Source organism: Oncorhynchus kisutch, linkage group LG19, assembly GCF_002021735.2.
Source record: "Oncorhynchus kisutch isolate 150728-3 linkage group LG19, Okis_V2, whole genome shotgun sequence".
In the NCBI taxonomy this organism is placed as follows: domain Eukaryota; kingdom Metazoa; phylum Chordata; class Actinopteri; order Salmoniformes; family Salmonidae; genus Oncorhynchus; species Oncorhynchus kisutch.
Window position 1 is genome coordinate 19,500,039 of NC_034192.2, and position 25,433 is coordinate 19,525,471.

The 25,433-nt window shown below is 43.1% G+C and overlaps 1 protein-coding gene across 4 annotated transcripts in view; it reads right to left on the reverse strand.

Moving 5' to 3' along the window:
* The window catches only part of LOC109864417 (Krueppel-like factor 8), a 113,740-nt gene that overhangs the window by 20,411 nt on the left and 67,896 nt on the right, over nt 1-25,433 (reverse strand). For 2 of the 4 annotated variants that reach the window (XM_020452197.2, XM_031797289.1), the window contains 2 exons: nt 5,225-5,539; nt 3,799-4,036 (listed from right to left, as the gene is read on the reverse strand). In XM_020452197.2, coding sequence (XP_020307786.1) covers nt 3,799-4,036; nt 5,225-5,539 — 553 coding nt within the window. The remainder of the gene's footprint in view (nt 1-3,798; nt 4,037-5,224; nt 5,540-25,433) is intronic. The other 2 variants (XM_020452198.2, XM_020452199.2) reach the window with 2 other exon arrangements.

Below are 25,433 nucleotides of genomic sequence, written 5' to 3' on the forward strand. Positions count from 1 at the left end.
TCTTTGTATCTGTGCCATTATTACTGTGCTTTACTGTACTGAACTGCAGGATTTCCCAAACTGGGTCCTGGGGCCCCACCTGGGTACATATTTTGGTGTTTGCCCTAGCACTACACAGCTGATTGAAATAATCAAAGCTTGATGATGAGTTGGTTATTTGAATCCGCTGAGTAATGAAAACTACATGTGCAACCAGGGGGGTCACCAGGACTGAGTTTGGGAAACCTTGCACTTCTGTACTGTGCTCTATTGTGCCCTGCTCTACTGGTCTTTACTAGATTTTACTGCAGGGGTCAGCAACTAAATGTAACATTTATTTAACTAGTAGGTAAGTCAGATAAACCGGCCCGCATGTGATTTATTTTGGCACGCTAAAGTTTTTAGTAACGTTTTTTTATTTGGGGGGGGATTTTAGTTTTTGGTTATTTTTTAAAACTAAAATCACCAGGAATTCAGCAAAAATGGGTTTATTTTAGGAAATCTGTTCCCAAGTATTCCCACAAATAATACAAATTGACATATGTGATCGTGTATCAATGTAATCAAGATATGATTTTCAAATACAATTTATTTTGGGGCTTAGTTGTTGTCAATTTGCAGTAGAATTATTAGTTCCGGACCCTTGACCAGCCGCGCAAATTATGTTACAAGTTTCAGATTCATACAATCAACGTTGAACATTTCACAGAGAACAATAGAGGTTTTATTTCTCTAAATGAAATGTAAAGGTTTTGAAAATACATGTTCTAAAATAAACCTGTAATAGATACTATACTATATAGAATACTAGACATGGTTCTCCCTTCACTGCAACTTTTCTTTCGATAGGGACACATTTCGTGAGGTGGTAAGAAATTCGGGTAAAGATTTCAAATATGCAATACAAACAAAGTGTGTGTCTACCTGACATGCAGTATCAATCAAAAGTTTAGACACCTACTCATTCAAGGGCTTTTCTTCATTTGTACTATTTTCTACATTGTAAACAATAGTGAAGACATCAAAACTATGAAATAACACATATGGAATCATGTAGTAACCAAAAAAAAGTGTTAAACAAATCAAAATATATTTTATATTTGAGATTCTTCAAAGTAGCCATCCTTTGCCTTGACGACAGCTATGCACACTCTTGTATGTATTAAGACGTGTGCTGAAAGTTTGGGAAAAGTAGGATACCGGATTTGCACCACTTCCGTAGAACGCTCCATATAGGGAATAATGTGCTCTTTGGGACACAGAATGACTCCTCAGGAAGAGACGTACTGTACTATACGGAGAGCTCTCCTTATGAATTAACATGTCAGTCTGTATATGCAGTGCATCATTAACGTGTGTGTGCGCACGTGTGCATGTGTGAAGAGGGATCCTTAGAAAGACAATACGGGGCCGTGCCAGTGGGAGAGAGCATGGCGGGGGTGAAAGAGAAACAGTGACTGAAAGGGAGAGGGAAAGAGAGAACGAGAAAGTCCATGACAGTGACATACAACTAGTGTGTGTGTGTCTGTGATAGAGCGAGAGAAAGAGCTCATGCGTGTGTCTGTGTGTGTGTGTGTGAAGATAAGCGAGTATGGTTTAAAGAGAGTTAGCATGGATGAGACTCGAGAGACGTATTGCTTGCGAGGAGGATAATGTTCAAGAGGTCAAGAGACCGAGATGATGAGATAAAGTGATGAAGATAAAGAGCAGGGGAGAGAAACTGTGTGTTAGTGAGAGGATTTACTCCGCCCAAAATCTGCTGGCGTGCGATAAGCCATTTTTTGTATAGAGGTCTATGAGAGAGTGTCGAATTACGCAAGGCTTATTTGATCGAATAGAAGTTCCGTAAGGTTTAGGCTGTTACAAATGTACTGACATACAGTGCATTCAGAAAGTATTCAGACCCCTTGACTTTTCCCAAAATAAATTACTTTACAGCCTTATTCTAAAATGGATTAAATTGTCCCCCCCCACATCAATCTACACACAATACCCCATAATGACAAAACAAAATTAGGTTTAGAACATTTTGCAAATGTATTAAAAATAAAAAACTGAAATATGATATTTACATAAGTATTCAGACCCTTTACTCTACTTTGTTGAAGGACCTTTGGCAGTGATTACAGTCTCAAGTATTCTTGGGTATGACGCTACAAGCTTGGCACACCTGTATTTGGGGAGTTTCTCCCATTCCACTCTGTAGATCCTCTCAAGCTCTGTCAGATTGGATGGGGAGCATCGCTGCACAGCTATTTTCAGGTCTCTCCAGAGATGTTCGATCGGGTTCAAATCCAGTTTCTGGCTGGGCCACTCAAGGACATTCAGAGACTTGTCCCGAAGTCACTCCTGCGTTGTCTTAGCTGTGTTCTTAGGGTCGTTGTCCTGTTGGAAAGTGAACCTTCGCCCCAATCTGAGGTGCTGAGCGCTCTGGAGCAGGTTTTCATCAAGGATATCTCTGTACTTTGCTCCGTTCATCTTTCCCTTGATCCTGACTAGTCTCCCAGTCCATGCCGCTGAAAAACATCCCCACAGCATGATGCTGCCACCTCCATGCTTTACTGTAGGGATGGTGCCAGGTTTCCTCCAGACGTGACGCTTGGCATTCAGGCCAAAGAGTTCAATCTTGGTTTCATCAGACCAGAGAATCTTGTTTTGCATGGTCTGAGAGTTCTTTATGTGTCCTTTGGAAAACTCCAAGCGGGCTGTCATGTGCCTTTCACTGAGGAGTGGCTTCCATCTGGCCACTCTAATATAAAAGCCTGATTGGTGGAGTGCTGCAGAGATGGTTGTCCTTCTGGAAGGTTCTCCCAGCTCCACAGAGAAACTCTTGGTCACATCCCTGACCAAGGCCCAGTTTGGCCAGCTCTAGGAAGAGTCTTGGTGGAGGCCACTGTGTTCTTGGGGACCTTCAATGCTGCAGACATTTTTTGGTACCCTTCCCCAGACCTGTGCCTCAACACAATCCTGTCTCGGAGCTTGGTTTGGTTTTTGCTCTGACATGCACTGTCAACTGTGGGACCTTATATAGACATGCGTGTGCCTTTCCAAATCATGTCCAATCCACATTTTTTACCACAGGTGGACTCCGATCAAGTTGTAGAAACATCTCAAGGATGATCAATGAAAACAGGGTGCACCTGAGCTCAATATCGAGTCTCATAACGTAGGGTCTGAATACATGTGCAAACAAGGTATCTGTTTCTTATGTTTAACATATTTGCAAAATTTGTAAAAACAAACTGTTTTCGCTTTGTCATTATGGGGTATTGTGTGTAGATTGATGAGACCTTTAAAACATTTTAAAAAAATCAATTTTAGAATAAGGGTGTAACGTAACAAAATGGGGAAAAAGTAAAGGGGTCTGAATACTTTCTGAATGCGCTGTAAGTGGATGCATGGGGCATTTTGGCAACTTTAAGAAAAACGTCTTAGTTGGGCCTGTTGTTCACATGTGTATCTGCCCTCTCATTGGCTAGAATGGTCCCACCTGATCTCGCCTGCCTTCAATCATTGACGACATGTATTTCCATCGTTAGTCAACTCGGCTATTTTGTCAACATAATAGATTAACTTTAAGTGAGAGAAATCGGAGAGAAGAGAGTGTGATTAGGAGAAGAAGAGGACGGACGTGACCAGAGAGAACTCAATTATCATTTCTCCAACTTTGAAGCTTTAATTTCAACACTTATTTCATAAGGTTGTACTTACGACGTTCATGTTGTAATTGTTTCAGCCTCACCATTTCTATGCTCTAGGGAATAGCTTCATCTCAACAAAACGGAACATATCCTTCCCTCCCTTTCCCTCGGGACTCACCGGATCCCTCAGAGCGCCCGTCGCTCCCGATGAGGGGCACTGTGATGGCAGCGGTGGCCACTCCGTCCGTGGGCATGGTGGTGTAGACCAAGGGCAGAGACTGGACCACCACGGGGATGGTCTGCAGCTGGCCCATCTTACTGGGCATGTTGACCGACGGGATGGTGTGGATGACATGCAGGATCTGCTGACCGCCTGCCCCCTGGGTAGATGCTAGGATGGACCCGGGAGAGAGCATCTGGAGGGAGGGAGGGATGGAGGAGAGCAGGGGTTAAGGTGGGTATACAGGGGGGCGGAGCAGTACTGTCTGAAATGGCACCAGATTCCCTATATAGTGCAGTGTTTCCCAAACTGGGTAGTACATCATCAGTTCCTCTTGTCGTGTCAGTCATTACAGACCTCGGAGAGGTAGAACTTGTCAGAAATGTCCAGATCAACTTGCCCATGTCGGCAAAAAAAAGTTTAATCTCAACATGTTCTGCCCACAACTTTTTGTTGTAGGGTTTGAGTCACTCCATGTTGCGAATTACAGGGGAGCCAGGGGGCTCAGCCCCCCTAAATCCAACAAAAGTCAAACTTTGGTGGGGTCTCTAAATGTTATACCCATTTTAGGTATTCCAACTTCAGGCTACTAAAAAGGGCAATTTGTCAACAAGACGCATCAATTCATGTAGGCCTAATCAATAGCAATCACTGAATGTCATTCAGCACACTATGGTGTTTTGTAACAGATGTCTATTTCCATGAATCAAATGGCACGAGTATACATGCAGTTTGGATGTGTTTGACAATCAGATTAAAATATCATAACTGGTTGTGTTCATGCCACATTAAACGGTAATAATTGTGTAGAATAATGTGTAGAATTGTGGGAATTAAGCTTGAAACCAGCTAAATGTTCTCTCCACCAACAACAGGGTTGTGAACAGTTTGTGCCATGAACAGTGCTTGTCCCCATAGAAACAGACATGGCACGCCCGGGGTGGGGTCCAATGCTGAAAGGGGCGGGGGGGGCCTGCGTGAAAAAGTTTGGGAAACCCTGATAAAGTGCACTACTTTTGACCAGAAAGAGAAATAGGGTGCCATTTTGGACACAGACATTGAGTCAACAGCTAAGCTGAGAAGAAAATAAAGAGCATGTCAGTATGAGGTAGGCCGTCGTTGTAAATACGAATTTGTTCTTTAAATGACTTGCCGAGTTAAATAAAAAGGTTAAATAGAAAAGTAAAAAACAATTGTTAAACTGAAAGACAGAGCCTGTCAAAATAAAAAAACATTGTAAACTAAGTTACTACATAAGACACATTTTTGGCAGGCCCTAATTTGTGTGAGTGATTTAACTTTTCAGCCAACAGACACGACTACCAATCATTCCAAAAGAGGAGCTAGCTAACGAGCCGACTGGCTTAATAACTGGCGTGGTTACCATGGTGTCTAGAATGGTTACCGTAGGGATGTGGTTTGCCGACAGCGTGGGCGGCGCCACGGAGCTGGGGGCGGGGTTGGCTGTGGTGGACGGTGTAGAAACGGGCAGGGAGGGGCGTGGCTTGCCAAGTGACAGGTCGACAGGTTCCGTCTGGTCCTCTGAGGGGCGGGAGGAGTCGTCTTGTGTGTCTGTTGTGGTTGTGTCTATGGTCATGTCTGTGGCTGTGCAGAGGGGAGGGGGAGACTCAGGTTGGGTCTTCTCTGTCTTGATCTTCAGGTCTGTAGGCTGGGGAAACTCCTCACCCACTTCAGCCTGCTAGAGAGAGAGAGGGAAGAGGATATGAGAGAGAGGAGGAGAGGGAGGGGATGGGAGTGAGGGAGGGTTGGAGAGAAAGAGAGGAAAGAAAGAGAGGGTAGAGAGATATTAAGAAGAATGATTGACAGAGTCAAGGAGAAAGAAGTGAGATGAATAGGGAGAAAAAGGAAGAGAAAGAAGGAAATAAGAGAGATGATCAGCACATGATTTTCCTCCACACACACACACACACACACACACACACACACACACACACACACCCTGCTCTCCCCTTGGCTCAGCTCAGCTGTACTCTCTGGCTGCACAAACAGAGCAGAGCAAAGCTGGGTAGGGGAACAATGGCTGCTGTGTGGGGCCCTGGGAGCTGAGAGGGAGAGGTGGGGCTGGGAGGTGGGGCTGGGAGGTGGAGAGCAGAGCAGCAGGCCTAAAGATGGCATGCTGCCAGGAGAGAGCTGCCCTGCCCTGCCTAGCCCCGGCCAAGCCCTGCACTGAGGCACAGAGTGCACCCAGCTACAGCATACAGAGCAGAGAGCACTAAGCATAGAGCAGAACACAACATCCCTATCCAGCCTGGAGCAGAGCACGACCCAGTGCTCAGGCATACGCCCAGCCCAGGGGGGCAGGCATGCACATACCTATACTCGCCCACGCTGACACAACCGCCACCATGCACACAGGCACAAGAAAAGGCAGGGGTTTGTTAGTGACTGTACACAGACACTGAGCCTCAGTGCATGTGAGATGAATGATGGGTATGAGTTCATCATTACTGAAGTCATTTCAAGACAAACACACAATTCCTACTTTTGGGTTGTCTGGTTCAGTATTCAGTGAGAGATGGCTATAGGGATGATGGGCTAAACCCACTACCCAAACTCTCCTAGCCTACATAACCACACTTAGAGAGTGGACACAGGTGGACCCAGAGAGGGAAGGAGGTCAGTCAGTGTACATAACATAGGAGGTTAGGATACATGTTGTTGGGAAAAGGAAAGAGAGAGAGAGAGAGAGAGAGAGAGAGAGAGAGGGTGGCAGAGTGAGAGAGATCGAGGGTGGCAGAGTGAGAGTGAGAGAGGGCGGCAGAGTGAGAGAGGGCGAAGGTGGCAGAGAGAGAGAGAGAGCGAGGGTGGCAGAGTGAGAGTGAGAGAGGGCGAAGGTGGCAGAGAGAGAGAGAGCGAGGGTGGCAGAGTGAGAGAGAGCGAGGGTGGCAGAGTGAGAGAGCGAGGGTGGCAGAGTGAGAGAGCGAGGGTGGCAGAGTGAGAGAGAGCGAGGGTGGCAGAGTGAGAGAGAGCGAGGGTGGCAGAGTAAGAGTGAGAGAGGGTGGCAGAGCGAGAGAGGGCGGCAGAGCGAGAGAGGGCGAAGGTGGCAGAGCGAGGGTGGCAGAGAGAGCGAGGGTGGCAGAGAGAGAGAGAGCGAGGGTGGCAGAGAGAGAGAGAACGAGGGTGGCAGAGAAAGAGAGAGCGAGGGTGGCAGAGAGAGAGAGCGAGGGTGGCAGAGCGAGAGAGAGCGAGGGTGGCAGAGTGAGAGAGAGCAAGGGAAAGAGAAAAAGGAGAGTGGGTGGGAAAGGCCTCTGGTTGTCATGGAAACTGGGAGGTATCAGCTGACAATTTTTTCCCCTCATTCTATCTACCCACTCCCTTCCTCACTCTTCTCCTCTTTCCCTCCCTGTCTCTGCTTCCACTCCCTTCCTCCTCTTTCCCTCCCTGTCTCTGCTTCCACTCCCTTCCTCCTCTTTCCCTCCCTGTCTCTGCTTCCACTCCCTTCCTCCTCTTTTCCTCCCTGTCTCTGCTTCCACTCCCTTCCTCCCGCTCCTCCTCTTTCCCTCCCTGTCTCTGCTTCCACTCCCTTCCTCCCGCTCCTCCTCTTTCCCTCCCTGTCTCTGCTTCCACTCCCTTCCTCTTTCCCTCCCTGTCTCTGCTTCCACTCCCTTCCTCCTCTTTTCCTCCCTGTCTCTGCTTCCACTCCCTTCCTCCCGCTCCTCCTCTTTCCCTCCCTGTCTCTGCTTTCACCGCATCCTCTCATGCTAGTCTGTTTGTCCCCCACACCTTCCCTCCAGATCACGTTCTCTCGCTTTCTTTCTAGCCATCTCTCTCCCATATCCTCTTCACAATGGTCTACATTTGGAAGCGTATTGAGACACATACATGTCATTCTCTCCTGGCTCAAAGTAGAAGAGAGATTGACTTCCTCACTATTTGGTTTGTAATAAGTGTTGACATGCTGAATGCACCGAGCTGTCTGTTTAAACTACTAGCACACAGCTCAAACACCCATCCATACCCCACAACACATGCCATCAGAGGTCTCTTCACAGTCCCCAAGTCCAGAACACACTATGTGAGGTGCACAGTACTACACAGAGCCATGACTACATTGAACTCTATTCCACATCAGGTAACTGATGCAGCAGTAGAATCAGATTTAAACAGATACACACCTTATGGAACAGCGGGGACTGTGAAGTAACACAAACTTAGGCACAGACACATGCATACACACACACACGATAACATACGCACTATACACACATGTACACATAGATTTTGTGTTGTAGATATGTGGTAGTGGAGTAGGGGCCAGAGGGCACACTTAGTGTGTTATGAATGTATTATAATGTAAAAACTGTATAACTGCTTTAATTTTGCCAGACCCCAGGAAGAGTCTTGACAGCAGCTAATGGGTATCCATAATAAATACACAGACACTATTCTCAGCTAAAACATTTAAAACAATGCTCCTGAAAATCAGATGACAAATTACACCCTGTTCCTACTGCACACTAACAAATGGCACCCTATTCCCTATTTCAGGGGCATTCAACATTTACCCTACGAGGTCCGAAGCATGCTGGTTTTCTGTTAATTAATTAACCTGCTAATTAATTACACCCACCTGGTGTCTAAATAAGTGCCTGATTAGAATGGAACAATTGATCAAAAGCAGTGAAACTTGCACCGAGGTCCAGAGTTGAGTTTTCAGGCCCTATATAGTGCATAGGGCTCTGGTGTAAAGTAGTGCAGCATATAGGAAATAGGGTGCCATTTTGGACAAACCTAGTGACTGTATGAGCGGTGGAGAGCTCACAAACACTGAGAGAAAGTTGGCCACATCACACACAGAAAGTGGCGTCAGAAGTTAGATGTTATAACCTATTGTTGCCTAACTCAAGCAAACCACTGGGGTCACACTGGTTGAATCAACGTTGTTTCCACGTTATGTCTTTGAAATGACGTTGAAGAGACGTTGAACTGACGTCTGTGCCAGAGCGAAGGCTTGGTCTCAAAGAGAAGACAGATCTTGGGGCTGTAGTGTGGTCGCAGCAGGCCTAGCGAATGGGAGAAGTACTGTTTCAGCGAGGCAGAGATGAGAGGTCTCCTGTAAGTACAAAGACATGGAGGGCAGCAATGAAGTGTTCTCTGCACCTACTTTTACTACTACACCACTGAACACTCAGAGATCCTGAGTATCTCTCTGTACTCTATACTGAGTGACTTTCTATCAGTCTCTAACCCTGTATTCTCTCTTTATACTGAGTGACTTTCTATCAGTCTCTAACCCTGTATTCTCTGTACTCTATACTGAGTGACTTTCTACCAGTCTCTAACCCTGTATCCTCTCTTTATACTGAGTGACTTTCTATCAGTCTCTAACCCTGTATTCTCTCTTTATACTGAGTGACTTTCTAACAGTCTCGAACCATGTATTCTCTCTTTATACCGAGTGACTTTTTATCAGTCTCTAACCCTGTATCCTCTCTTTATACTGAGTGACTTTCTATCAGTCTCTAACCCTGTATTCTCTGTAGTCTATACTGAGTGACTTTCAATCAGTCTCTAACCCTGTATTCTCTCTGTACTCTATACTGACTGACTTTATATCAGTCTCTAACCCTGTATCCTCTCTGTACTCTATACTGAGTGATTTTCTATCAGTCTCTAACCCTGTATTCTCTGTACTCTATACTGACTGACTTTCTATCAGTCTCTAACCCTGTATCCTCTCTGTACTCTATACTGAGTGATTTTCTATCAGTCTTTAACCCTGTATCCTCTCTGTACTCTATACTGAGTGACTTTCTATCAGTCTCTAACCCTGTATCCTCTCTTTATACGGACTGACTTGCTTTCAGTCTCTAACCCTGTATTCTCTGTAGTCTATACTGAGTGATTTTCTATCAGTCTCTAACCCTGTATTCTCTGTACTCTATACTGAGTGACTTTCTACCAGTCTCTAACCCTGTATTCTCTGTAGTCTATACTGAGTGATTTTCTATCAGTCTCTAACCCTGTATTCTCTGTACTCTATACTGAGTGACTTTCTACCAGTCTCTAACCCTGTATTCTCTCTTTATACTGAGTGACTTTCTATCAGTCTCTAACCCTGTATTCTCTGTAGTCTATACTGAGTGATTTTCTATCAGTCTCTAACCCTGTATTCTCTGTACTCTATACTGAGTGACTTTCTACCAGTCTCTAACCCTGTATTCTCTCTTTATACTGAGTGACTTTCTATCAGTCTCTAACCCTGTATTCTCTCAGCAATGACTAACAGCTTGACCTCCATCATCAGCCTCTGCCTCTATATCCTTGTACTTTGAGCTAAGTATCTATCCTTTCCCTGCAGCCTCCATCGCTCTCCCTGTACGGTCTCTGAGTGATCCACCTCCCTCTCTATCCTTGTAGGCTGCCCTCCCAGCACTACTTTATATATAGACCTCTATCTAGCTCTGTGCACTTCTATAAAAGCTAAGCCTCCAGCCCCGCACCGCAGCCCCCACTATCACCACAGAGAGATAAAGGGAGGAGAGAAAGAGATTGAGAGAACGATAGAATGAGAGAGTTGGAGAGGAGACTTACAGGATGAAGAGAGAGAGAGAGAGAATGTATGGGCCCATTAACAACGTGATTGGGTAAAGACGATGGCGAACAATATTGGTGGCAGAACTGTGTCAGACTCACTGGAAGGTTGGCAAGAGACGAGAGGGGTATTTACTCTGACTTTTAATTCAACAACTCTGCCATATAAATGGGTCACCAGATGCAGAGTAGTTGATGTCATTTAAACGTGAATGGCTTGCTATGCACGGGTGTATGTCTTGTGATGTGTTATGCATGCCAGGAATAGCCTGTATTGTTGCCAGACACATTTCCCTATGGTACAATACAGTATTCATTCATGCTACTGCACTGCAATGCTGGTGTTGATATTGCATTGTTGGTTATTGCAATGGACTGCTGAGAGGGAACCTATAGCTCTGGCAGTCTACTCAGTTGAACCCCAATAGGCTCTGACTAAGTCACTAAGTTATTCTAAAGGAGGAAATCAATAGGTCACAAGGTGAGAGAAACAATGCTTTGTCTGTGTGTGAGTGTGAGATTGAGAGAGAGAGAGAGAGAGAGAGAGAGAGTAGAGAAAAGGAGGCATGAGGACAGAGAGAAAGGCAGGAGGAGAGAGAGAGAGAGAGAGAGAGAGAGAGAGAGAGAGAGAAAAGAGAAAAGGAGGCATGAGGACAGAGACAAAGGCAGGAGGAGAGAGAGAGAGAAGATTAAAGGAGGCAGGGGGAGAGAGAGAGAGAGAGAGAGAGAGAGTAGAGAAAAGGAGGCATGAGGACAGAGAGAAAGGCAGGAGGAGAGAGAGAGAGAGAGAGAGAGAGAGAGAGAGAGAGAGAGAGAGAGAAAGAGAAAAGAGAAAAGAGAAAAGAGAAAAGGAGGCATGAGGACAGAGACAAAGGCAGGAGGAGAGAGAGAGAGAAGATTAAAGGAGGCAGGGGGGGAGAGAGAGAGAGAGAGAGAGAGAGTAGAGAAAAGGAGGCAGACAGAGAGTGCAAGTGCAAATGGTACCTCTCCCAATTTCGGTGACCCTCTCTTTCTCCCTTCCTACCCCTCACTCTCTCCAGGCTTATCGGTCTCCAGTCAATAGCTCTCTGCCGTGGCCCTGAAGGTCATGCCTAAAGTCTGAGGTGAATCTTAATAGAGCCAACAGCTCAAAGGGTTAATGGATTTCTACTCACAGCCAGATAGAGAGAAGAGAGGAGAGAGAGAAATAGATACTAGAGTACAGTCATACGCCCTGGTTAAGGTCTATATGATGATGGAGTCAACAATGTTGTGTTCCAGCTATAGTACTACCTAGACAACTAGATAGCAGTGGTGAGAGAGAGAGAGAGAGAGAGAGAGAGAGAGAGAGTAAAACTACTTTGAAATACTACTTAAGGAGTTTTTGGAGAACCTGTACTTACTTTACTATTTATATTTGTCACAACTTTTACTCTACTACATTCCTAAAGAAAATATGTACTTTTAACTTTTGACATTTTCTCTGAAACCCAAAATTAGTTACATTTGGAAAGCTCAGGCAGGACAGTAATATGAGACAATTCACGCACCTATCAATATAATGCGTTATCAACTTTACTGTCTCCGATCTGGCGAACTCACTAAACACAAATACTGTGTTGGAGAATGGCCTTCCCTGTCCGTAAATTAAAAGTACAAGAAATCTGAGCCAGATGGTTTGCTTAATATAAGGAATTTGATGTATAGCATTTACTGTTTACTTAAGTAACAAAATTTTTACTTTTTCCACCACTGTAATTAAGTACATTTTAAACCAGATAATTTTAGACATTCACTAAAGTAGTTTCTAACTGGGTGAATTTACTTGAGGTATTTTCTATTAAAGGCATCTTTACTTTTACTCAAGTATGACAGCTTTGCACACTCTTGGCATTCTCTCAACCAGCTTCACCTGGAATGCTTTTCCAACAGTCTTGAAGGAGTTCCCACATATGCTGAACACTTGTTGGCTGTTTTTTCTTCACTCTGCGGTCCAACTCATCCCAAACCATCTCGATTGGGTTGAGGTCGGGTGATTATGGAAGCCAGGTCATCTGATGCAGCACTCCATCACTCTCCTTCTTGGTCAAATAGCCCTTACACAGCCTAGAGGTGTGTTGAGTCATTGTCCTGTTGAAAAACAAATGATAGTCCCACTAAGAACAAACCAGATGGGATGGCGTATCACTGCAGAATGCTGTGGTAGCCATGCTGGTTAAGTTAAGTGTGCCTTGAATTCTAAATAAATCACAGACAGTGTCACCAGCAAAGCACCACAACATCACACCTCCTCCTCCATGCTTCACGGTGGGAAATACACATGTGAAGGTCATCCGTTCACCTACTCTGCGTCTCACAAAGACACAGCAGTTGGAACCAAAAATCGTAAATTTGGACTCATCAGACCAAAAGACAGATTTCCACCGGTCTAATGTCCATTGCTCGTGTTTCTTGGCCCAAGCAAGTCTCTTCTTATTATTGGTGTCCTTTAGTAGTGGTTTCTTTGCAGCAATTTGGCCATGAAGGCCTGATTCACGCAGTCTCCCTTGAACAGTTGATGTTGAGATGTGTCTGTTACTTGAACTCCGTGAAGCATTTATTTGGGCTGCAATTTCTGAGGCTGGCAACTCTAATGAGCTTATATTCTGCATCTGAGGTAACTCTAGGTCTTCCTTTCCTGTGGCGGTCCTCATGAGAGCCAGTTTCATCATAGCACTTGATAGTTTTTGCGACTGTACTTGAATAAACTTTCAAATACTCCTTCCCGATTGGCTGACCTTAATGTCTTAAAGTAATGATGGACTGTCGTTTCACTTTGCTTCTTTGAGCTGTTCTTGCCATAATATGGACTTAGGGCTGACTTCTGTATACCACGCCTACCTTGTCACAACACAACTGATTGGCTCAAATGCATAAAGGAAAGAAATTCCACAAATTAACTTTTAACAAGGCACATCTGTTAATTGAAATGCATTCCAGGTGACTACCTCACGAAGCTGGTTGACAGACTGCCAAGAGGGTGCAAAGCTGTCATCAAGGCAAAGGGTGGCTACTTTGAAGAATGTCAAATATAAAATATATTTGAATATGTTTAACACTTTTTTGGTTACTACATGAGTCCTGTGCCATTTCATAGTTTTGATGTCTTCACTATTATTATACAATGTAGAAAATAGTTCAAATAAAGAAAAACCCTGGAATGAGTTGGTGTGTCCAAACTTTTAACTGGTACTATATGTTAGGGCTGACCACATTTAGTCAAATTGTTTGGTCGATGGGCTGTTGGTCGACTGATCATTTTTTTAGTCGAGCAGTTGCAAAAAAACGAAATGATTATGGGACATTTTGATTGATGCATTTCTCAGTGGACTAATCCTTGGCGGAGGCCACGCACACCAGTCCCACCACATTCACCGTTCATTCACAGAATGTCTAATCTTCATTGTTTGTATTGTTACCGTCATTTCTGTTAATGCTTTCAATATATTATTACTATTACAGTATTTTACAGTTCTCATTGTCAGAGTGGACAACTCTGACAAGGACGAGCACCTGATTATGCACAGACGTATATACACAGTCGAAGTCGGAAGTTTACATACACTTAGGATGGAGTCATTAAAACTCGTTTTTCAACCACTCCACAAATGTCTTGTTAACAAACTATAGTTTTGGCAAGTCGGTTAGGACATCTACTTTGCGCACGACACAAGTAATTTTTCAAACAATTGTTTACAGACAGATTATTTCACTTATAATTCTCTGTATCACAATTCCAGTGGGTCAGAAGTTTACATACACTAAGTTGACTGTGCTTTTTAACAGCTTGGAAAATTCCAGAAAATGATGTCATGGCTTTAGAAGCCTCTGACAGGGTAATTGACATCATTTGAGTCCATTGGAGGTGTACCTGTGGAAGTATTTCAAGGTCTACCTTCAAACTCAGTGCCCCTTTGCTTGACACCATTGGAAAAAACATCCAAGACCTCAGTAAAAAATTGTGGACCTCCACAAGTCTGGTTCATCCTTGGGAGCAACTTCCAAATGCCTGAAGGTACCACGTTCACCTGTACAAACAATAGTACGCAAGTTTAAACACCATGGGACCACGCAGTCATCATACCACTCGGGAAGGAGACGCGTTCTGTCTCCTAGAGATGAACGTACTTGGGTGCGAAAAGGGCAAATCAATCCCAGAACAACAGCAAAGGACCTTGTGAAGATGCTGGAGGAAACAGGTACAAAAGTATCTATATCCACAGTAAAACGAGTCCTATATCGACATAACCTGAAAGGCCACTCAGCAAGGAAGAAACCACTGCTCCAAAACTGGCATAAAAAAGCCAGACTATGGTTTGCAACTGCACATGAGGACAAAGATCGTACTTTTTGGAGAAATGTGTTCTGGTCTGATGAAACAAAAATAGAACTGTTTGGCCATAATGACCATCGTTATGTTTGGAGGAAAAAGGGGGAGGCTTGCAAGCCGAAAAACACCATCCCAACCGTGAAGCACGGGGGTGGCAGCATCATGTTGTGGGGGTGCTTTGCTGCAGGAGGGACTGGTGCACTTCACAAAATAGATGGCATCATGAGGTAAGAAAATTATGTGGATATATTGAAACAACATCTCAAGACATCAGTCAGGAAGTTAAAGTCTTCCAAATGGACAATAACCCCAAGCATACTTCCAAAGTTGTGGCAAAATGGCTAAAGGACAACAAAGTGAAGGTATTGGAGTGACCATCACAAAGCCCTGACCTCAATCCTATGGAAAGTTTGTGGGTAGAACTGAAAAAGTGTGTGCGAGCAAGGAGGCCTACAAACCTGACTCAGTTACCCCAGCTCTGTCAGGAGGAACGGGCCAAAATTCACCCAACTTATTGTGGGAAGCTTGTGGAAGGCTACCCGAAACATTTGACCCAAGTTATACAATCTAAAGGCAATTCTACCAAATACTAATTGAGTGTATGTAAACTTCTGACCCACTGGAAATGTGATGAAAGAAATGAAAGCTGGTATAAATCATTCTCTTCACTTTTATTCTGACATTTCACATTCTGAAAATAAACTGAGTTTTAATGTATTTGGCTAAGGTGTATGTAAACTTCCGACTTCAACTGTAGGCTAATGGGCTACCTAGCCTGCATATAAATGTGCCCATTTGGGAATCTGCTGCTTTTCTTCAGCAGGGACAGGGAAGATGGTTAAAATTGATGGGAAGATGGATGGAGCCGAATACAGGACCATTCTGGAAGAAAACCTGATGGAGTCTGCAAAAGACCTGAGACTGGGACGGAGATTTGTCTTCCAACAAGACAATGATCCAAAACATAAAGCAAAATCTACAATGGAATGGTTCAAAAATAAACATATCCAGGTGTTAGAATGGCCAAGTCAAAGTCCAGACCTGAATCCAATCGAGAATCTGTGGAAATAACTGAAAACTGCTGTTCACAAATGCTCTCCATCCAACCTCACTGAGCTCGAGCTGTTTTGCAAGGAGGAATGGGAAAAATGTTCAGTCTCTCGATGTGCAAAACTGATAGAGACATACCCCAAGCGACTTACAGCTGTAATCGCAGCAAAAGGTGGCGCTACAAAGTATTAACTTAAGGGGGCTGAATAATTTTGCACGCCCAATTTTTCAGTTTTTGATTTGTTAAAAAAGTTTGAAATATCCAATAAATGTCGTTCCACTTCATGATTGTGTCCCACTTGTTGATTCTTCACAAAAAAAATACAGTTTTAGATCTTTATGTTTGAAGCCTGAAATGTGGCAAAAGGTCGCAAAGTTCAAGGGGGCCGAATACTTTCGCAAGGCACTGTAGTTGGCTATGACAATAGAAATTTGTATCATTTTCACATACTTTTTTATTTATTAATCAAGACAACGATTTTGAGATGAAAATACTATTATAAAAGAAATGAAAGTGCTCCACGAAAATGTGCATATGAAAATCATAACTGGCACACAGATCTGTAGAAATGGTAAGATAAATTGGCACTCCAAATGGAAAAGATTGCCGACCCCTGGTGTAGCCTATTACTGCCAAAATCGGCAGTGTAATGACAGAATTTATGAAGGCCAGCAGCCTTGGTTCGGCAACAGCTTTTTTCCTTCTCGTTAGGCTCCTTCGAGTCATTTGTGTATCTTAATAATTATATCACAGTGTGCTTAAAGCGTCAAACAAGCTCAGTAGCCTACATATATAGTTGATTTTACTCAAACACATGGTGTGCAATGATATGCATGACTGGGAACACAGATATGCATCTGTTGGTCACAGATACTTTACCTTAAAAAAAAGGTAGGAGCGTGGATCAGAAAACCAGTCGGTATCTTGTGTGACCACCATTTGCCTCAAGCAGCACGACACATCTCCTTCGCATAGAGTTGATAGAGTTGATCAGGCTGTTGATTGTGGCCTGTGGAATGTTGTCCCACTCCTCGTCAATGGCTGGACATTTTCAGCTTTGGGAATTGTGTACAGATCCTTGCGACAAAGGGGCCCTACATTATCATGCTGAAACATGGGGGGATGGCGGTGAATGAATGGCACTACAATGGGCCTCAGGATCTCGTCACAGTATCTCTGTGCATACAAATTGCCATTGATAAAATGCAATTGTCTTCACTGTCCGTAGTTTATGCCTGCCCATACCATAACCGGCACCGCCAACATGGGGCACTCTGTTCACAAAGTTGACATCAGCAAATCGCTCGCCCACACGACGCCATACACATGGTCTGAGGTTGTGTGGCCGTACTGCCAAATGATCTAAAACGATGTTGGAGGCAGCTTATGGAAGGGAAATTAACATTAAAATCTCTGGCAACAGCTCTAGTGGATATTCCTGCAGTCAGCATGCCAATTGCAAACTGGCAATTGTTCTCAGCACAAGGTGCACCTGTGTAATGATCATGCTGTTTAATCAGTTTCTTGATATTCCACACCTGTCAGGTGGATGGAATACCTTGGCAAATAGCAAATTCTCACTAACAGAGACGCAAACAAGTTTGTGCAAAACATTTTTGAGAAATACGTTTTTTTTATGGAACATTTCTGGGATCTTTTATGTCAGCTCATGAAACATGGGACCAACACTTTACATGTTGCATTTATATTTTTTATCAGTATTGAACACCTGTTAGGCAACTGTATAAAACACATGGTCAACCCTCAGTCTCGAGAAATACTGGGTGTGCAGGCTTTTCATCAAGCCCTGCTCAAACACATCAGACAGAGTTTTATCCTGGTCCGGTTGAGCAGCTCATTTCTAAAATGTATTTTTAGAGGGGGACTGGAATAAAGGCCTGCTATCCATTAGCTCTCCTGGAGGATGGTGGACCACCCTTGACAACCAAATACGTTTTATGCCTTTTGAAATAATTATCTCACTCAATATCTCAAAGATCAAATGGCTATGGTAGGCTACAAGGTTAGTCATGTTTATCTTAGCTTAGATGTATTTACTTTGCAGGCTGACGAGTATGTAGAGTTGCAATGTCCAAATCAACTGGAAGTACTATCTACAAAACACATTGTGAAGCAACACCATCCAAAGGGAAGGCTACATCTAAAATCAATGTTCATAATTGATTAGATTCACTGCGATTAAACCGAATCCCAACTAATACAATGGAGAAGTGAATCGTTTGTTTTGTCAAAAATAACAGTTTAAATTAATCATATGAATCGTTGAAAAAAAGTACGTGTCGGTGGAAGATATTTTGGGGCATGACGAAAACATGAATACAAGCTAATAACAGCTGAACAGTTAACTAGAGGGTACAAGATATGATTTTAATTGTCTACCTAGTTCATCTGTTCTCCATCATATTTGATAGGCTATGCCTACCTGCTGCTGTGATGTCTCTCTCCTTGAGCAATGGTCCACTCAACTCGCAAACATGCAGCTGATGCACACAAACACAGATGTGCTAGTGTCATTCCCATCCTGGCTGATATGTTGATTTTTGTTTAATTTGTAAAATATTTGAAAATTGTGCCAAAATAAATTACATTGGCAGAAATCATTCTAATGATTTCCATGACTGTTCTAAAACTTTTCCACAATTTTCATGACCGTACATACCCTGTATAAATGAGTACTATTTTAACAATAATGTTAAATAATACAACATTGGATGTCAAGCCAGTTATATTATATGACTGTAGCCTCCGAATAGTTGATGATAATGATGTTTGTGTTGCTATAGAATCTTCTAACTAGCCAACGTTGGCTGCTATGAGTTAGCTAGCTAGCTTTGGCTGCTATGAGTAATCTAGCTAACGTTGGCTGCTATGAGTTAGCTAGCTTTGGCTGCTATGAGTAATCTAGCCAACGTTGGCTGCTATGTGTAAGCTAGCTAACGTTGGCTGCTATGTGTAAGCTAGCTAACGTTGGCTGCTATGAGTTAGCTAGCTAACGTTGGCTGCTATGTGTAAGCTAGCTAACGTTGGCTGCTATGTGTAAGCTAGCTAACGTTGGCTGCTATGAGTTAGCTAACTAACGTTGGCTGCTATGAGTTAGCTAGCTAACGTTGGCTGCTATGTATAAGCTAGCTAGCTTTGGCTGCTATGAGTAAGCTAGCTAGCTTTGGCTGCTATGTGTAAGCTAGCTAACGTTGGCTGCTATGAGTAAGCTAGCTAGCGTTGGCTGCTATGGGTTAGCTAGCTAACGTTGGCTGCTATGAGTAAGCTAGCTAACGTTGGCTGCTATGAGTAAGCTAACTAACGTTGGCTGCTATGAGTAAGCTAACTAACGTTGGCTGCTATGTGAAGGCTAGCTTGAGTTGCTTGGAAAGAGGAAAGTAACTAAACAAAATAATATTTTTTTTATCACCTGAAACAATATGTTTCTCCTGTCTTGAATAAAAAGGTAATATTTTGCAATCTCCTAAAATGAATGTGATCTCTGACAAGAGACCGTCTCTCCGTCTTGCGTTACAAACACTACACTTGTGCAACCAGTTCACACACACACAAGCTCTGCTACCTGGCCCGAGCCCAAAAGGCCTGTTTTTTCATCAATAACTAGGGTATGGGTAGGACTCGGCTATCACTAATTTGATCATCTGCTGCGTAGTATATATCATGGTATCAGAAGTGCTTCAACCTCGTCAAAAACATGACCAGAATATTATCAGAGTCCACATTCTTTTCCCAAAAAGAATAATGTTCCTTGAGTTTTGTCAGACTTTAGAGTGAAGAAAGCAGAGGCGTTGCTATGGATGTTCACACAAGCAGAGCCATGCACAGAGCGCATGCTGAGCAGGGAGCGAAAGACAGACAAGCAGCTAATGGATACTACAGGAGGAAGTTATTTCAGATTTTGGGTTTGCCTTAAATTTGGCAGAAGCAAATTGGGTAGGGCCTGAACGTCTCGGACATGGGTAGGGATTAAAATTCATTCCTGTGCAGGGCTTTAATAACACACACACACAACCTGTGCTTTAAAGCAGGGTGGAGCCCACAGTTGATTGTGGTTACAACAGTTGAAAACACAGAAACTAAGTGCATGGCACGAACACACACAATAAAGAGCCGTCAGTCAAACCCAAACAACAAACACATCAATGTAAAGTCTTGAAGATTACCGATTATTACAAACAATAACACATCACAACTTGACACAAGCACACACCCCAAAGTGGAGTTACTGTCTCTGAGTCAGGAGAACTAACTCGCCCTGGACAACAACACCATGACGGACTGTGGGTGAACGAACGTTTAAATCCTTAAATGTTAAAACTACTTGGCACCACACGTCCCGCTAGGGCACCTCCCCCCACTGCTCAACTGACACAGTAGCACACAGAACGCAAAAAATATTCTTAGAAATATTTAACCTCCACACATTAACAAGTCCAATAGCTCAAATGAAAGATAAACACCTTGTTCATCTAGCCACCAAGTCAGATTTCTAAAATGTTTTACGGCGAAAACATAGCACATATTTATGTCAAACCACCACCAAAGATAGGCTAATTTACATAGCCATTTTGTAGAACAATAGATGCAATCACAAAAGCAGGATTAAAAGTAAAATAATTCACTAACCTTTTGAAAATCTTCATCAGATGACAGGAATAGGACATGTTATACAGTACATTTGTTTTTTTCAATAATATGCTAATTATATCCATAAATCACGGTTTACATAGAAGGTCATGGCTAAAAAAATGCTACAACAATGCCTGGAGAAATTATGGTAACTCTGCCAGATAACAGAAATACACATCATAAACGTTGACTAAATATACATGTTCTACATATACTTAGAAAGATACACTTCTTCTTAATAAAACAGCTGTGTTACATTTATTTTTAACTTTACAGATTTCGTTCACTAGGCTATAATGTGAGTCGGCGCTCAGGAATTAGCATTTTGGCTCCTCCACAGAAACCCAAATTTAACACATAAATGTTCCCTTACCTTTGCTGTTCTTCCATCAGAAGACCTGGAAGGGTTTATACTTACCAAAAACAGCTTTAGTTTTGAAGTCTGTGTCTTTCGGTTATCAAACACGACATATTTCGGTTGAAATGCAGCCAAAAAGTAAAGTTAGTTCGCACCAAAACGTCGAAATTACATATTATATGTCGACTAAACTTGTCAAACTTGGTTCAGAACACAGCGTTAGCATGCTATATAGCTTCACCGCAATTCTCAGGACAAAGAGAAACACACGCATCGTTTAATCAATCTTGGAAGAAAGACAGAATGCTCGTGAGAGAAACCTGTTTTCTCGCGCGACCGAAAGGATTCGGCCCGTCATAACTCTCGTGAGCGCGCGATTCACACAATGAGAAGCCCCATTGAAAGCGGACACCGCGCTGAAGGCATAGGAACTGTTCCCAGGACTGTAGGTGCTTGGGAAGGGTGGGGGCGATGACGTCAAAGTTGGGCCAACTTTTTGGATGACAAGAGAGAGTTTGGGAGAATGAGTGCCCTGAGAGTTCTGCTTTACTTACAGACATAATTTAAACGGTTTTAGAAGCTTTAGAGTGTTTTCTATTCAATAATATTTATTATATGCATATATTAGCAATTAATATTTTTTTTGTTGTCAGTTTACTATGGGCACGCATTTCACCAACGGGCAGTATTCTGCCCTAGCCTTAACAGGTTTTAAAACTCAAGGAAAATCACAATGCAATTATTTAAAAAACTACCACTAAGTCCCGATCATCAGGGATTTTATTTTTCAGAAAAGGAAATTGGTGGGCAGGCTTTTGTTAATAATGAAACAAACTAGGCCCCTAGATTAATTCTTACGAATACGCAATTTGCCTTTTTGTTGCATATTTCAGTCTGGAACCTACCTCGGTTTAGGGGGGTTTTAACCTATTCTAAATGCCACTCCCGAGTGGCGCAGCGGTCTAAGGCACTGCATCTCTGTGCTATAGGGGTCACTACAGACCCTGGTTGGATTCCAGGCCGTGATTGGGAGCACAATTGGCCCAGCATCGTCCGGGTGAGGTTTTTGCCGGAGTAGGCCGTCATTGTAAATAAGAATTTATTCTTAACTGACTTGCTTAGTTAAATAAAAATACCATTTAAAAACAAAATTGCAGTTAGCTAAAAATCCTAAAAGAGCCGAGATTCCAAAACTACAACTCGTGGTTGAAACACATACTTCCCTACTTTAATCGACCTGTCCATTTTGAATTTGTGATAAAGTCGGCGTGATTTGGCAAGGAATGTAGCTTGTCAACAGTTTTTGTGTGTATCCCATCAGTTAGATTTTCAGTCATTTCTGTAGGCCATATAGGTGCTTGGGTGAACAGCATGCGCGTGTGTGTGTGTGTGTGTGTGTAGAGGGAGCGCTTGGAGCGAAACCGAGGGAATGTAGGGGGAAGAAATCACTTGGCTAGGTATCTTTTTTGCTGTGAGTTGCTAATGCACATAACAAATGAAAGGAACACTAGAGTCAACGTGAATTAACGGTAGGTAGTCTTCGGTACAACATTTCACCTGCCCGAAGCGGATTCCAGATGCTGCCACCTGTTGTATGACTATGGTAGAACTTCATTGCACACTAACGGTCATACCATGCAATAGGATTTGACATGGTATTCCATTAAATGTTCTTATTATTTTAACGGAAAACCGTGTGTGTGTGTGTGTGTGTGTGAGAGAGAGAGAGCTAGAGATTGCGAGAGAGAGAGAGAGAGAGAATCCAAATGAGAATGTATTGCTAGCAGGTATTTATTTTTGTGTTTGTCAGTTTAACTGTGTGTATTTGTGTTTGCGTGTGCCTTTGGCTGTAGTGATGTGTTGTGCGGAGGGTTGCAAGGGAGGGGGTGGGGTAGCAGTGAAGAGGTGGAGGAGGGGGTAGGGAGGGGTGTGGGCAAGCAGACTACATCACACAGTCTTTCCAACTCCCGCCAGAGCCCCGTTGCCATGGTTACCAGAGAGCGGAAGCCTCCCTCGATATTAGGGGCCTAGGCGAGAGAGAGAGATGCAGCTTGAGCCCCACCCTCTTCAACATATACACTGACTGTACAAAACATTAAGGACACCTGCTCTTTCCATGACACTAACCACGTTTTCATATACGGTTTGAGTAAAGTCAAACCGTATAAAAAAAAAAACGTCAGCTGTGATGGAAACAGGAAGTTACAGTACAATTTTGTAAATACAGACAGATCATTTGTTCGTTCGACGTGGTGGGATTTTTTGTGTCGGTAAAATGTATTATGTGCAAAATGGAGGTGGAGATTGCCTTTATGCACAGATATCGATATAATAACCATCATATTGAAGTAAAAATAGATTTGGCGAAGACATGGTGTGTGGTGACTCAGGAAAGCATGCAGTTTATTAGGCTACAGATGAAATAAATGATGATGAACTGCACAGGGTGGTGAAAGTGCAAAGTGGTGAGCTTGATGCTCCATTCAATAAACATAGTCTTATTCTGCTACATGATGATCACTACCTTTTGACCAACACGCATACTTTCAGCCTTATCCATACTAATCTCATCATGTAGAATAGGCTAACCACACAGCCTATCTGCACTGCATCTGTGAGCTGTTGGCTAAGGTGCCAATACCAGAGTAAACACATTTACAGTTTGTGACAGTAAGAGTTGAAAATGCGATGGAAACATATTAAACAGTAGATTTGTATTGAATACATAAAAACTTAAGCGGTATTAGGAAGATGTTCCTAATGTTTGGTATACTCCGAGTATATCAACAAATCGGCGAGGGCACTAGAACAGTCTGTAGCACCCATACTTATTAGCTTACTAGAATCTGAAGTCTACTGTTTGCTGATGATCTGGTGCTTCTGGCCCCAACCAAAGAGGGCCTACAGCAGCACCTAAATCTTCTGCACAGATCTGTCAGACCTGGGCCCTGAATCTCAGTAATACAAAAATAATGGTGTTCCAAAAAGGTCCAGTTGCCAGAAACAAATTCCATCTAGACACCATAGCCCTAGAGCACACAAAAAATGATACCTACCTCAGCCTAAACAGAACCACAGGCAACTTCCACAAGCTGTGAACGATCTGAGAGACAAAGCAAGAAGGGCCTTTGATGCTACAAAAAGGAACCTACTGTAAAATTCAACAAATTGCCCTTTATGGTTGTGAGGTCTGGGGTCCGCTCACCAGCCAAGAATTCACAAAATAGGACAAACACCAAATTGAGACTCTGCATTGCAGAATTCTGCAAAAACGTCCGCCGTGTATCAGCGTAAAACACCAAATAATGCATGCAGAGCAGAATTAGGCCGATGCTCGCTAATGATCAAAATCCAGAAAAGAGACGTTAATTTCTACAACCACCTAAAAGGAAATGATTCCCAAACCTTCCATAACAAAGAGAAATGAACCTGGAGAAGAGTCCCCTAAGCAAGCTGGTACTGGGGCTCTGTTCATAAACACAAACAGACCCCACAGAGCCGCAGGACAGCAACACAATTAGACACAACCAAATCATGAGAAAACAAAAAAGACAATTGCTTGACACATTGAAAATAATTAACCAAACAACAGAGCAAACTAGAATGCTATTTGTCCCTAAACAGAGAGTACACAGTGGCAGAATACCTGACCACCACGACTGACCCAACATTGAGCGAGTGAGTGTGAGATGTAAGGGCGAGACAAATCAGAGACTTACACCAGGCTCCCTTGAGAGTGAATCTAATGTTGTGGGGAATCCCTTAGTTCTCCCTCTCACTCTGTCCATCCCTTACTTTCTTCCCCCATCGCTCTCCTTCTCTTACGTCTCTATCCATCGCCCACTGACTTACTTCTTCAGTCTGGTATTACCTCTGGCTCTGGCTGTTACTAGTGAGACAGTCTGGCAGGGTCCAGGGTTGTGTTCAGTAGGCACGAAATGGGAGGAATCATTTTGAATCAGAACATGTCTAACAAAAATTGTCCATAAATGTCCTTTGACAAATGAATTTAAAATGAAAAGCTGAAATGTTGTGAGTCAACAAGTACTCAACCCCTTTGTCATGACAAGCCCAAGTCATATAATAAGTTGCATGGACTCACTCTGTGTCCAATAATAGTGTTTGACGTGATTTTTGATCGACTACCTGTTCTCTGTACCCCACACATACAATTATCTGTGAAGGTCCCTCAGTCAGGCAGTGAATTTCAAACACCGATTCAACCACAAAGACCAGGGAGGTTTTCCAATGCCTATTGGAAAATGGGTATAAAAACCCACATTGAATATCCCTTTGAGCATGGTGAAGTTATTAATTACACTTGGATGGTGTATCAATACACGCAGTCACTACAAAATACAGGCGTTGTTTCTAACTCAGTTGCCGGAGAGGAAGGAAACCTGTACAGAAAAGGAGTGAAAAGAAGGAAGCTTGTACAGAATAAAAATATTCCAAAACATGCATCCTGTTTGCAACAAGGCAATAAAGTAATACTGCAATAACTGTGGCAAAGCAATTCAAGTTCTGTCCTGAATACAAAGTGTCATGTTTGGGGCAAAACCAATACAACACAAAATATTTAAAAAAACTTTGCTTTTGCCCCCTTGTGAATGGGAGTGGGACCGGCGAGG